The sequence below is a fragment of the Chrysemys picta genome, chromosome 6 (assembly GCF_011386835.1).
Source record: "Chrysemys picta bellii isolate R12L10 chromosome 6, ASM1138683v2, whole genome shotgun sequence".
Classification (NCBI taxonomy): domain Eukaryota; kingdom Metazoa; phylum Chordata; order Testudines; family Emydidae; genus Chrysemys; species Chrysemys picta.
Genome location: NC_088796.1, coordinates 109437065 through 109452517, shown reverse-complemented (window position 1 = coordinate 109452517; position 15453 = coordinate 109437065). Strand labels below are relative to the sequence as shown.

Here is a 15453-nt window from a genome sequence, read left to right as displayed (position 1 = left end):
CACAGGAAGTCTATGGTGAAGAAGGTATTTAATCATGAGCTGCCCAAATCAGAGGCTGGCATCCTAGCCACTGCACTATTCTTCCTCCTAGGTCCTGCTTATCAGACCTTCATTCACATGTGTTCGAACTCCATGTAGATTACACTGACCAGTTGCAAAGCTTGCCTCTCTTAAGCAGTTTATTATGTCTGAAATGTGCACGTAAACAGCTCACAATAGGAAAGTCAGCAGATGCACAAGAAAAAGATGAGGCTGACAGCTGGGGAGCAGATAAGGAGAAAATGGGGTTGGTAAAAGCACTCAAAACTGCATTTAAGAGATGTAAAGATTATGGAAATGGGTACAATGTTATTGGACAATGATGTGGGATTATTAGCTTGCACTGATGCAAGTCTGACACTCCATGTTATGGACTGGATAAATGTAAAGGATAACTTGTGCTTACTGATCAAATTTTCACAACCAAAAAGACAATCTTTTCTTTAATCTTTTGAACTGTACATTTTATCTTTTCCCCAGAACTCCAGAAAATCAGTTAGTCATAATTAGAACTATTGATGATAATTCCAGAACAAGAACACCATTTCTTGGTGAAAATTCTGCAAATGATAAGCTCTTTTTTCATTACTCCTTTTGTAAGTCCTGGCCAATGTCTACAATATCATATGAATTTTGGTTTATTTTTATAGCCATTTACTACAGAGGCTTCATTTTTAAAGCCTAATTCTTGTCCAAATAGGATCCCAAACACTTTCTATGTTTTTCTGTAGTATAAAATGTATCTCTCTGATTAGTTCTGACCTTTCCCCACTGACGGATACGAGTCAGTTATGGAGCAGAGAAAAGACTGTGGATGCTCTCGTAGGCCATATTTTTCATTGTATTATAACTATTATTGAAGCCAATGGAGCATAAGCAAGAGGAGAAGAGCCCACAAAAATAGAATAATAACTCGTTCAGATTCTTAGATGACAGGTTGCGGGAAGCTGTCACTAAATTATTTATGCCATACATTGTTTTTACTCTTGTGGCAGCCCTCACATTTAAGACTGTTTCTTTTAAGTTTGATTGGTGGTGCCTATATAAAAGAAGCAAAAATTACAGCTAGTTCTCGAGCACAATAGAAAAGCCAGCAACGTTTGCCTAACCACTAAAAAAAGAATTAAAAAAATTAAAAATGCATCTATGTTGTCTAATGGCAAGAGCAATACATACCCATCATATCTTCATATGATACCACGTACTCTAGGGTTTCCTCTTCAGTTAATAATTCAATGATTTAAATAAAAATGAAAACTTTTTTCTAGTTTCTTTTTAATAGAAATCTTTAAGGCAAAATGTTCCTAAAAGTATCTAACTGTCATGACTTATATTTATCATGGTGAAAATGCAGAATTTTGTCAGGTCTTTTGGGAACTACAGTTTCCCAGTGATTATATTGAACAATAGTGATTGCATCCAAAGAGGACTTCACCCAATAATATTTGAGTTCAGTAAGGTCTAAATAAAATTCATGTACCTATGAAGGGGACATTCTCTGAATTTCTAAGGAATTGCATCTCCATAACCATCCAGCACGATGTCACAAACACCAAGTTACCTCACAACCATTACAAGATCAGAACAAGCTTTCTTTGGCTGGGCACAGCCTCAGAGCAGAACACTGACAACAGAAGCTTCTGGAAGGTGCCTTTAGCAACTTACCCAGGTACGGTGTCAGCTGCCGTACAGCACATGAGCTGTACGACATCTTGTAAATTAACACCTCTTAGGAGCAAACCTTTTCAAAGGCAGGGGGGCACTTTTAAAGCTCTAGTTTCAATTGAGAAAGCATAACTGGGCACAGAAAAAACTTAGTCCAAACTGTATATTTCAACACAGCCAAGCATTTTGTTCTGCATTAAGAATTAATCTAAACAATTATGGACTTGTGTTGGCGTGATGAGATGCTGCACGTACTGCAACACAGGGTCCCCGAGAAGCAACAGCGCTGTCTCAAACTCGCCATTCACCTTATATAGTGTATGATAATAAGGCTCAAATTTTATCAAGGCTTTTGGCTGGTAATATACCTGACTAATAAAAGTATTTCGATGACATCAGTGAATCAGGCCTGTTCAGAGTAAAGGTGCCATATTTAGTATGTCACCAAAACCACAAGGTAAAAGATATAATAGTCTGATATATACAACTGATAAGGTGTATTTTAATTTTCACAACATGTAAGTACTAAGCAGAATTGTGTGTCACTCTGATCCCCTGGCTTGTACTTATGGTGCTGGCAACTACTCACTCTGCTTTTACACTGTTGTGGTTACTCCTGTAGTGTCTCACCTCTGATAGGCTCCCATACAACCTGCTCTGTCTGAATTATATCCCTCATACTCCCTTGCGGTGGGGAGTGAAGCACCTTAGCCGTACTCTTAAGACTCAGGAGGGGCATTGATGGTGGCAGTGAAACAAATGACGCTTGCAGCACTGAGCTCCACGTGAGTTGGGGAATCACAGGATTATGGGTGAGAACAGAATGCTTACCACTGCATTTGGAGCAAGCCAAAGACCAACTAAAAGGTTCCTGTTAGGGGGAAATGGCAAGGGCAGTGATCTGCAGAATGAGTGTGAATTTGGACATTGAGAAAGAACTGCAGAAAGACTGAGTTACACAATGAAGTAAAAGAGGGAGCAGTGAGGAGGACAAAGCAAAAACAGAAAGGAAACTAAAGAACAAGGGGCCTGACAGGAGAGTGACTGTGAATATGGCAAGTGAAATTTGACTGGAAAGTACTTCCAGTTCTCTTAGGGTGTCCAGATGTCCCGATTTTACAGTCCTGATATTTGGGGCTTTTTTTAATATGGGCTCCTCTTACTCCCATCCCGTCCCGATTTTTCACACTTGCTGTCTGGTTGTCCTAAGTTCTCTCCTGTATGTCAGTCCCTTGATAAAATAGTAACACTTTTTTGTTGCTGTATTGTAATTCATTTTAAACATTGGGGGCTAAATTCATCACTGGCATAAACAAGCTGCACTGAAACTATTACTAAATATTTTAGATTGTGAACAACCACAGAAAACGATATCTATCTATCTATAGTGAGTATAATGACTCTGAGTGTACTTAGTTTATTTGATATATGTAGTTTTGTCTTAGCTATATATGGCAATATTTTGTAGTACATCAATAGAAGTACCGCATCATGTTCGATACAACGAATGAAATCTTAGTAATATGAGACCTCACTAGAGCAAGCTGTTGTCAAATCTTTCCAAAGAAGTGAAGAAAGATTGACAGCTTTTGTATGTAAATAATGAGGTATGCAGTTAGTGAAGTGTGCATTAGTAAAGTTCAGCTGCACTGCACTTTTGCAATTCATGATAAACTGTAAAATACATAGCTGTAAAAACAATTTATATGGCTATCATAGGTACCAATAAAGCTGAAGACACTTTTTTTTTCTAGCTACCGGCAAGGGTATTATTTTAATCACGAAGAAATATTTAAATTCTTTGACTTGTGACAGTAACTTGTTTGTATAAAGACTTTATAGAAATATGATTACTGATACTAAAAATGGATATAAAACAGGAAACTGAATACGCTATGGGAAGTATATTCTGGAATGGCGACCTTAGCCAAATAACATTACCACACTATCAACTGAGGTTACTGGAGGCTCACACTTGTGATATAAACTTGGCAAGCCTTCCCTACATACAAGTATAAACTATGGTTTTTCAATACTAACTAGACATAGTAAAACAGTTAATTATCACCAACTGGTTCATACCTGCCTTAAAGTAGATTTTCACATATGGTGAGTTTTCACTGGGAAACATTTAGAATCCAATTTTCCTTCCAGGAACACTAGTTTTACAGTGATGTAACTCAACTGACTTTAATGGAGATACCTCTTTTAAAACAAATCTAAATGAGAGTAGCGAGTCAGGCCCTTAATTTGTTTTGTAGTATTTTTAGACAGTTCCTTTGTAGAAGTTCCCCATTAAATGAAAGCTGTCAGAAGTTGACAAGCCCTAAATTAGAATTATTAGCTTTGCTTTGGTATGTGAGTTTGGGAAAGTACAAGTGCCTCATTCCTCCATCTGCCTACTCTATTCTTGTGAAAAGGCAGGGTCTGAAACCTGTCTGTGCATTCTGTACTATGCTTATCATTCCCTTTTCTAAATGCCTGTATGAGAATCCTCCTTACTACAGATAATAAACCATAGCCAGGTCTAACATATTGTCTGAATAGGTATTCATTTAGGGAAAAAAATATATGGAGCAGCAAAATTCTGAGTTCCTGTTTGTGCAGAAGATTGTGGGCTGGTAGGTGTGGACATTTACCAGATTGCCATGGCATCAAGTAGAGTAAAGGGACAATGCCAGTGATGTAAGCCAATACAGGGCTCTGGGTTTGTTCTTAGAAGGTCAAGCAGCAGAGGAGTTCCATTACAGCCTTTGTTTTGGAGAGTATATAGATTTTTTTCTAGTGACTGGAGAGTTGTTTTTTGTTTTGTTTTGTTTTGAAAGGAGAGAGACAGAAAATTTTGGGACAGTCCAAGTTGATAGTGCCCTTCTACGGTCAATGTAGATACCACCAGCTGAAGCTGGAAGTTTTGCTTCTATCATTCCATATCGTACAATTATAGTTAGAGACTGGAATGAATTTGATTAATCAAAATATCATTGAAATTACTGTGTTTATTAGAGCTGGGAACTGAGTTTTGGAAAACGTTTTGGGTCAAGTTTTGCTTTTACCTACACCAGAACCAAAAGAGGTCCAGATGAGGACTGCATTTTGTCTGAACTACTAGAGTTCATTGGAGAGGTGGAGCTGGATAAAATATATCTAGTGTATATTAGTCACGAGTAATGAATGGAAGGTACTGTAGAAGCTGGAATGCAACTACATGATCAGCCTAGTCCAGAGGTAGGCGAACTACGGCGCACGGGCCACATCCGGCCCGCAGGACCCTCCTGCCCGGCACCTGAGCTCCTGCCCCAGGAGGCTAGCCCCCGGCCCCTCCCCCGCTGTTCTCCCTCCCCCGCAGCCTCAGCTCACCCCGCTGCCAGCACAATGCTCTGGACAGTGGGGCTGCGAGCTCCTGGGGCAGCGCAGCTGCAGAGCCCGGCCTGACCTGTTGCTCTATGCTGCACGGTGTGTGGCTGTAGTGCCGCCAGCCACCAGTGCTCCAGGCAGCGCGGTAAGGGCAGAGAGCGGGGGGGTTGGATAGAAGGCAGGGGAGTTCGTGTGTGGACAGGGGGCGGGACGGTCAGAGGGCGGGGAACAGGGAGGTTGAATGGGGGCAGGGCTCCTTGGGGACAGTTAGGAAGGAGGCAGTTAGGAAGGAGGGGGGGGGTTGGATGGGACGGCGGGGGGCAGTCGGGGGCAGGGGTTCTGGGGGCAGGGAAAAGGGGTGGTTGGATGGGGCAGGGGTCTGGGGGGGGGCAGTCAGGAAGGAGGGGTTGGATGGGGCGGCAGGGGGCAGTCAGGGGACAGGGAGAGGCAGAGGTCCCGGGGGTGGGCTGTCAGGGGGCGAGAAGCGGGGGTCGGGGGAGGCGCGGAGAGGGGGTGGGAACCAGGCTACGCCCCCCTCCCCTAAACAGCCCTCCATACAATTTCCAAAACCTGATGCAGCCCTCAGGCCTAAAAGTTTGCCCGCCCCTGATCTAGTCACTACAGTTGAGATTTTCCTAAATAGTCTAGGAGATACGGCTATATCTGCTGCTGAAATTATTGAAGATGTGTTTCTAAACCCACTAGACTGCTTTGAAAAGCTCAGCCTGCAAGTTGAGAGACAGCCAATTCAGAGATGAAGGGGTATCCAAGTATTACCTGCACCAGTGGTAGACACTAGTTTGGGCTTGCTACGTGCTCCATCTCCTTTTGTTGTGTAGGCTGTCACAGTGAGGGAGTATGTCGTTTCAGGCTGTAGTCCAGAAATGATCATTTCCTGAGATGAAATAAAACAACAAAAACACGTATTAAAAATTCATTCCTTACTAAGAAAGTGCAGAATAATCTAGTCAATTGCTACATATCACATAAAGTGCATATGCTTTTGTGCTACCTGTAATGAAGATACACGTTGGAGTGTATCAGAAGAATGTTTTGTGAGTGTGACACTTTGTAATGCAGTATGTTTCACTTTTTAAAAGTAAAACAGACAGGGCATTTCTAGGTAGCATGCTTCAGGTAGTTTTATATGGCTTAGGCCAAAGAACGAATGATGTGATCAGTGTAATAATCATCCTGAAATGCATTGCCTGGAGAGTCTTATTGCTATTGTGAAATTAAAGCAAGTTGAAAAATAAGTTTGACCTAGTAGTTTACTGGCCATTATTGACATAGGTATGAAATCACTAGCAATAAGTCAGAGAGCTCCAGTTTTACCCACACTTCTAAAGCTATTTCAAAATACACTAAGTACAGTCCACCAGAAACACTATTTGCCTTCATACATAGATTTCACAACAACTTGTATTTGTTACAGCACTGTTCATCCAGGAATCACAAAGTGCTTTACAAATTGTTAACTACTCAAAATCTCAAAGAACCACTCAATCAGCATTGTTAGAGCAAACCCCAGAGCTCTTAGGCAAAGTACACCAGCAACAGAAGGAATCAATTCTCAACCAATACAAAGAATAGGGTGTAATATATGCAAAAACCAAAAGAGACCTTTTCACTCACACATGTATATACACATGGAGGCCACCAGAAATAAAGACTTGTTCTTGCTCTAAAGGCAGCAAGAGAAAGTTTTGTCTTGATACATCAATCAGGCAGATAAGCATTATTAGTCTGTTGCTGATTCATGGGTAAACTGAAGAACAGAGAAGTCTATTTATCCAAAGTCACACAGTTATCACGGCTTCCAGTTCTCGGTCATAACCACTAACCTGCACTCCTTCTCAATTCTGTGTGGCTGAATGGATTTACACTAATTTCAGCATGGCTAAAGGAATGGCACACTTCAATTTCAAGAATAAATAGCTAATGTGCAATCATGTAATCTTCAAATGCAACAACCATAGAAGTTAACAGCAAAATTATGGGCCCAACTGTCCATGGTAAATGGATTTTTCAAAATATGAGGATAGGAACACTGTACAGATGAAATTAAAATCTGGCCCTATATTTTCAGTCACTTGTTAGCAGTACCAAAATTACTAGTTAACAATGAGAAGGGATGGGTGAAATGTTTCCAATAAAAAAGAGCAAATCTGAAAATTCTTCCCCAAACTGAATTCTACCCAAATGGCAAAGTCAGGAGGAAAGACATTTCACTTTCAGTCTTTCAAAAGGCAATTACAAATGATGGTGACAACTTAAAACTATAAAAGCAAAACAAATGACAGTTTTCTTTTAAATAATGATTCACACACTAGCCTCATTTGGAGTACGTTGTATTCTACTGTATGCAAGGATAAATAAATGCATACAGTAGTGTCTTTTAAAAAGGCAATTTGAATGTAATAAACACATTACTTAGGCCATAAATACTGTGGGAGGTTTACCTTCCTTGGTTTGATTGGGAAGTGTACAAAACAGACACATATTCCAAACAAAAAGAAAGATGAACTTGTACTTCTTCTGCACACTACACACTGAACCTGAAGGGTGACTAACTACTAGGCAAATCCAAACTGTTTCGGTTTTCTTTCTGTAATACCTTCTTTTAAAGCATAGTTTCTTTGGTTGCATTGCCAGGCAAAGTTAGTTACAGCCATCAAAACCAACAAAACCACAGAACAATGTTGTACATTTCAGCACCATGCCAAACTCACAGAACAAAGAAAAAAAAAGTGAGGAAAATTTCAATAATATGTTAGTACATGCATTTGTGCAAATGACAAAAACATTTACAAAACAGAAAGAGGTTAAAAAAAAAACAACACACACTTTTTGTCTGACCAGTCAACAACTACTCACATGTTCGGCAGTATCATCATATTCCCACTGATTGAGAGTAAAGAATGGTGGAAAGAAAAACAAAAGAAATGAAGAGAGGTTTGTAGCCTGGTTGAGGCAATTTTGTTGTTCGTAGTAAAAATAAATTAAAAAAGAACAAACCAAAAATCTCCAAAAACTGGCTGGCAAAATCAGGTTTGAAATCAGGTTAATGAAATTAGACTGGGCATTTTCAATTCCATATTTATTACCGGGGGTGGTACAAAAATTGTAACTTTTCTTTTCTTGAAGGGTAAAAGAACGACATATTCCCTAGTACTGAATGCTATTATTGCTCAGTAATATTTTATGACTGTATTAATGAAAGCCACTGATATAGAATGAAAGGCTGCCTGTTTTTCTAATCATATGTTACAAGGCTACATTCATTTTCATTTCAATTTAGCCTGTCCAAATTACATCAATGCACCTATTTAGATTCATAACTGCAACGTGTATACATACTTGAAATGAAGTAATGAAGCCCTGTTACCATCATTTGGTTTTTCACTGCATATGCCAAGAGAACACACATTCAGGGAAATAAATGAGAGGGGGTTAGAATGTGCCAATGAGGGAACTAGCAATTAAGAGCCAAACTCTAAAGAAACCTACAAATGAGCAAGTTTGGCTTTGGCATGCATGGTGTTTTGGTGCCAATATTGCACACACACTTTCTCTCTTTCCACCTTCTCCAATTTAAAATGGAGTCAGAACTAGGGCCACACAGAGCTTGAAAGCAGATATCTGAGCAAGACAAAGGGAGAATTGAAGCTCAGAGGCTTATTGTTTTCTTTCTCATTGTGATGCATGGCTAGAAAGGGTTAAACACCCTGCAAAATAAATAACCCTCAAAAGACATGTAGGGAGATAATGCTTGTGTTTTTGTGTATTTACATATGTATGAGTAGGGTGGACAATGTAATCAACAGTCCCTGTCTATGCTATATTCTGATAATTCAGAGGTCAAAAGAAGATCCTAGCATTTAAATGAATTGTAAACACGGAATATCTCAGTATTCATCTCTCTTTGAAATGTACCATGAATTGTGGAAGAACAAGCAAATGGCCTTATGTTAATTCGTATAGCTAAGTACTGGTGATGGACTTCCTTCAAAGTCATTCTAATTACCTTTTGTTCCCCAAGGAAATCCCAACTTGTCAAAGAGGACATGAAATTGTATAAAAGATCCTTGGGTCTGATTCTGTCATCTCAGATCTGCTCAGACTTCATCAGGGGACGTTTGAGTCGCAAGACTGAGGTCCCAGTTATGCTGGTACCCCCGGAATATGAGATTTGGACATTGGACTATGACCTATGAACTGAATTCTAAAGGAACTCTTTGCAACTATAAAGCTCACCATCTCTGCTATGAATCTGAACCTCAATGAATTGAACTCATGTCTGTCTGTATAATGATCTTTTAACCATACTCTCTCTGTTTTTTAATGAATTTTAGTTTAGTTAATAAGAATTGGCTGTGGCGTGTTTGTGGGTAAGATCTGAAACATTCATTAACTTGGGAGGTAATGTGTCCGATCCTTTGGGATTGGTAGAACCTTTTCTTTTATATGATGAAATAAGATTTACAGATATGTTCATCATATCTGACGTGGGTACCTGGATGGAGGCCTGAGGCTGGATCACTTTAAGGGAACTGTGTTATTTGGACTTCTGAGTAACCAGTAAGGTAATAAAGAAGCTATTTTATGCTGGCTTGGTAAATCTACGTATTGGACTATCCACCAGCTTTATGGGGATTGTCTGCCCCATTCTTTGCAGTTCCCCCCTAATTGAGTGACCACAGCTGGCTCCCCACTAGGACCCCGGCCACACTCATAATTGCAAATTTGTAGTAAACCACAGGCATTTATGGTTCATTCTGTTTAACCTGCGAGAGCACAATGTTTTGCCAAATAAATAAATACATAAATATGTAAAACAAGAAAATGGACCTCTTGAGAACTGGCACAATACTATTTAAATAGGCATGTCAACAAAATTGAAGGGACAAGAGATCAGTGCTGCCCCCCCGCCCCCAACGAATATAGAGAGTTGCAAGTTATCTATTAAATCTGGGAGTGCGGGGGAGGGGGCTGCCATCATTTACTAACATGAAACATAGAACTGGTTAAGATTTAATTGTTTATTTTCAATTAAGGTGATAATATCTGATGATGACTTCCCATTATTCACATACAAAACGAGCCCGGGCTGTGAGAGGTGTGCAAACATTTATAGCTTTCCCTTAGACGTATACATCAGTGGCATAAATCAGGTAATCTCCAAGTCCACAAAGCATAAATATAGCCCTACCATTAGAATCCTAATATTAGAAGTTCTTTTGATCTTGATGTGATCAAATACGTGCCCCAGAACAGAGATTTCTCTGTCATGTGCCATGATTTGTAAAACAGATCAAACCACTTTCTCAGCATCTGCATTTTGCAGCAGAAGCAACCTTACATTTTTAAAACACACTCATTTTACTTGATAGTTATTGATTTGAATGATGTATTGTGTTATTTAAATACATGAGTGAGTTCTAAAACTATGACACAATATTCAGGCCTCGTTTGATAAGAGTGGTGAGATGGGTACACACTAATGCTTTCAAGGCAGTACTAAATGTGCCAAAGCAGGGTTCTAATCTGCCTACTTCTGGTTCTGATGCTAAAACATTGAACAGAGTATTCCACCCAGGAATAAGTTATCTGTGTGAAATATCTGGTGGCTGGATCAGACAGCACACATGCTAAAAGGCACTGATTATGATCTGCCTGGATGCCCTTTGGCACTCTTCCAGAGGACATGCAGATCATGAAGTGTGTGGGTTTAGGGGAGCCTGCAGATGGTTACGAAGAATTGCACTAAACTTAGCTGTTTTTTCCCTCGTGTATGCATACACAGGCTGTCTGAATTTGGCACAAGAAAGTGTAAATGTAACCATTCTGGAGAACCTATTAAAATGGAAATAAAACATGTCAGCTTGTGGGCCAAAGTGGAGGGGGGAAAAGACAGGTAGTTATTTATATGTATTTTCTAAATGCAGCATTTTTACTGCGGCCTATAAACAGAATAGAAAATAATCTAGTTACCTGTGCATCAGCCAGCATGACATCCTTCAGCATGGGTTGACCCTTTGGCTCTCCATTTTCCATCCTCACATAGTGAACCTGGTATCCTCGGATCTGACCATGCTGCTTATTGGGTACAGGCGAGCGCCATGACACTTTAACAGAGGTAGAGTTGACAGCCTCTACCTCGACTTTGCGAGGAGGACCACTAGGAACTGGAACAACATCATTGGATAAAACAGAATTACAGGCACCTGTCCCACCCATTTAGAGTCTTTTTCTTTCTCTCTCTCTCTCTCTCTCTCTCTCTTTAAGGGCAGACCCACTACGTTTTCTTTGAAGAATACAAATTGTTCAACAAATGAAAATGCTCAACCAATCTGCTCTACCTTTCAGTGAAAAGATCAAAAAACATGACTGATGCAAAAAATGGAAGAAAAAAGAGTATTAGAGAAATAGAAAAACATGTAAAAATGTACAAAAGCCAAGGAAGATGCTTTGAGATTCAAAGCATTAAAGTACAAAGAGATATTTTGTAATTGAAATAATAATAATAAAAAAAAAACCAAAAGATTTCAAAAAAAAAGTTCCCTTTTGTTTTGGTTGGGTTTGGGTTTTTTGCAGTGGAACAAAAAGGTGGTTGATAATTGGGACATCTTCTGTTATATTCGGATTTGGAAGACATTTGACAACCTAGATATTTAAAATAAAAATATGTAGAGCATCAGTTTTCCAAAAGATTTTTTTTAAATGCACCAAAGAACAAGAAGGCCATTTTTAAAAATCAAAGACATAAGCTCATCAGATAGAAGACTTAAAAAAAAAAAAAGTCAAGAAAAATGCAGAAAGATTCCCTCCGTGAGATCTGTGATTTTTTTAATAGATGAGGAGGGGGAGGAAGAGCAATCTGGTAGGTTCGAAGGGGTAGCAGTTTCAATTTGCTCAAAAAAACAAACAAACCACTTTGTGCTTAAAGAAAAATTCAAAACTGACGTAGCAAAGGCAGACCTTTGATTAAAACAATCAAATGGTGACAGTAACAGTGATTTTGGGAAAAAGAGGAGCAGGGACAAAAAAGGAATACTGTTAGCCTATACAAAGACAGCAGATCGAGAGAGAGTCATAGAGGTGCAAACGGATGTAGTGGAGGCAACATACCATCTTCATCTGTCCGAATCAATACTGATAAGCTCTCTGGGCCAGGTCCGACATCAGTGTGGGCAGTCACAGAAATCCGGTATTCAGTCCATTTTTCCAACTGTTCCAAAAGGTACTGAGTAGTGTCCGAAGCAATTCCCAAAATTTCATGGGGCTTGTCATCTTCCCCATCAATCCCAATGTACTTGATTGAATATTCTGTGATAATGCCATTCTGTTTTTCCACCGGTGGAGGTTGCCAACTTACCAAAATGCTAGTGGAGCTGGGGCTGGTGCAACTAATGTCTTGAGGAGGAGCTGATGGCTCTAATTTCAGTAGTGGGTTAGAGGAGGATTTGAGTGAAAGGATAGGAGTGGTTGAAAAAAAAAACATGAACAAAAGAAAAAATGAAAATAAATAAAAAGGGCAACCAAACAAAAAAAAACCAAAACCCATATAAACTTAAAAAGCAAAACATCAGATAATCTTATGCACCTTGGCTTATTAAAGTGAAGAAATTAAAAATGAATAAACCAACTAAATGGTGAAAAAGGATGTGGGGGAAATACATGAAAACGAAGCCTCAAAATAATATTACGTACCTGCAATTAAAATTCTTCTTCAAATAAAAACAAAACGTGATGCTTTTATATGTCTATTCATCTACCCTTGTAATGTTTGCAATTAGTGCAAGTTAGGATATTTTAAATGATTATTTTATGTATGTCTTTTTTGCCAAATTTTAACCTACTCTGTACAGTCAGTCTTACATTCATTGAATAGTTTTTTTCCCTTTTACTATATTCCAGATAACTTGCAATAATTGCTAGAAACTGCTTGAGAAATTCTCAGCCCCTTTGAAACTTCCCTCCTGTCCCTCCCCCCCAAAAAGATTATATTTTCATTTTTCTTTTTAAAACTGAGTCTGCCTGGATCAAGTCAACTACAAATAATGTTTAAATGGAAAGCATTTATTTAAACATTTATTGTAGCCAACATAGTGTAAAAGCATGCAAAGTCAATAGAAGATGAAGAAAATCTTAGTCAAAGGTTTACCTACCAGGACAAAAAGTGACAGGCTTGTTGATTCTGACTGTACCTTGTACTTACCCTAGATCAGCTCTCAGTTATATTTTTAACTCCTCTTGGAGACACCTTTGCTAGTGAAGAATTAAATCCTACCAGCAATTTTTTTGGTAATTTCAATAAACTACCACCTCCACGCATTTTGTCAGCAAAATAGCTATTAAATCTTACTAAAAGACTTCCCTAGCAAAACAAAGCACAAAGATACAAAGCTCTGAATTTATACTGTATCTTACTTCACATGAGCACGCATCATTTATATCAAATATAGCTTGTATTAAGAAGACAGCTAAAGTGCTTGCCCATTGTGTGTGATCTAGTCTCTCCCCCATATCCTTAAAGGAAAAACAAATGGATTATTGTGTACTACTTCTTGGCACATCAAAGATAATTAAAGCAGCTGAAGAGTTATAGGGCCCTGCTGTGACCTACTGCAGTTACACATGTATCTTTTGGTTCCTCACAGATCTTCTATGTGGATCAATGGATGTTCCTCAGTGTGGTATTTTACCCTTCTCGGGGGAAAATAAGTGAGAATGTACCAGCATCTGGAGGAGCTGAAGGGGTAGATTAGCTTTTTTCTTTAAAAAAATGTAAATGATCAAGGCAGAAATCAAGTACACAGGATATACTGGACATTACGCTACAGAGCATGAATCTGTGCAGGAAGTATAAAAGGAAGTGAAAAGACTCCTTCGGGATATCATACTGACAGACAGATATCTCTGTAGCAGCTTTCTCTGAAGCCATGACTGAAGGTTACAAAAAACTCTGGAGAATATTTCTGCTGAATCTATGAGAGATTTCTAATATTTTAAGTATCTCAGGGGTAGCCGTGTTAGTCTGTATCCACAAAAACAAGTCTGGTGGCACCTTAGAGACTAACATTTATTTGGGCATAATCTTTCGTGGCTAAAAAAACCACTTCTACAGATGAATGCAGAAGCATGCACTTCTTCCATGCATCCAAAGAAGTGTTTTTTTTACCCACAGAAGCTTATGCCCAAATAAATCTGTTAAGGTGCCACCAGAATCCTAATTTTTTAAAATCATTATATTAAAATAAATGCAAACCATTCTATCTTGTGTAATTGTTTTTTTACAATGCAGTTTCTCCTTTACTTTGCAAGGTGATTTTTACACCATGTGCAATCTAGTAAGCAAATCTATTAGGTCTTATAATAAACCATGGGCATAAATTGGAAGTTTGCCATTGATTTCAATGGGATCTCTTGCAAAAGTCTGACTACTGGGTACTTTCTTTTCATATATAACCTTTGCACTTTTTCACGTATTATCTCAGTATGTAAAATAAAAAGAAGGCTACACACAGTGTAATGTCATCTTACTGGCCCTGTCCCATTTACTTTTTTCTTACATAACCAGGAAATGGAAATCAATGGCAATTTTGACTGTGCACAGAGTACAGGATTGGACCTTAAATATTTAACTTGTAGCCACACTTAAATCAATTCCCACCCACCTTTTATGATGCTCATGCTCTCATGTGTAACTAAAATGGTCCCCATGAAAGGAAATAATTTTCTTCTATATCAAAATACCGATTTTGCATAATTAAAATGACAGTGCCCCACGCCATTATACTTGATTCTTATGACAGCATAATTGGGTCCTTTGTGTTTATTTAAAATGCCACAGACATGCCTCAGGAAGTTCACATTACTCATAAAACTCAAACTCTAAAGCAACAGTTCTTCAGGTACCTTAATTGTTACTAATATCTCATCAAACACTAGCAAAGCGTGACAGTATAAATACAATAGCTCAAGCTGACTGACGCAAACCAGAATTTCAATGAGGCTTTGCAGTATTCGTTTAAATAACCTTACTTCACTAAAAGTAATGAACCAATCAGCCTACAGAAAATGTAAAGACATGATGGAATAAAGTTTGAAAATGGAGCAGTAAAGCTAAAGAATTACACAAAGTAAACTTTAGCTGATTATATCAACTATCTTTGGGATGCAATTCTCCATTACCTGAAGAAAATCCCTTTAGTTAAGTTTCAATTTACATGTTTTTAAATTCCTATATGAATTCCCATCAGATTATTTCAGATAAGCCCTATAAATTACTCACATTATTTACATAAACAGCCAATAGAATATAGTTTTCTTGTGTGTATCAAAATGACCTACAATACTAAAGTGCCCACCTTCCAAAGATTGGTCAAAAAA

At 38.6% G+C, this 15453-nt stretch overlaps 1 protein-coding gene across 43 annotated transcripts in view; it reads right to left on the bottom strand.

Moving 5' to 3' along the window:
* Window positions 1-15453, bottom strand: part of PTPRD (protein tyrosine phosphatase receptor type D) — a 1673772-nt gene that overhangs the window by 145972 nt on the left and 1512347 nt on the right. For 22 of the 43 annotated variants that reach the window (XM_065549568.1, XM_065549595.1, XM_065549566.1 and 19 more), the window contains 4 exons: window positions 12190-12495; window positions 11053-11246; window positions 7936-7962; window positions 5836-5953 (listed from right to left, as the gene is read on the bottom strand). The exons of 8 other annotated variants lie outside the window; for them this stretch is intronic. In XM_065549568.1, coding sequence (XP_065405640.1) covers window positions 5836-5953; window positions 7936-7962; window positions 11053-11246; window positions 12190-12495 — 645 coding nt within the window. The remainder of the gene's footprint in view (window positions 1-5835; window positions 5954-7935; window positions 7963-11052; window positions 11247-12189; window positions 12496-15453) is intronic. 13 more of the 43 variants (XM_065549576.1, XM_065549577.1, XM_065549581.1 and 10 more) reach the window with 3 other exon arrangements.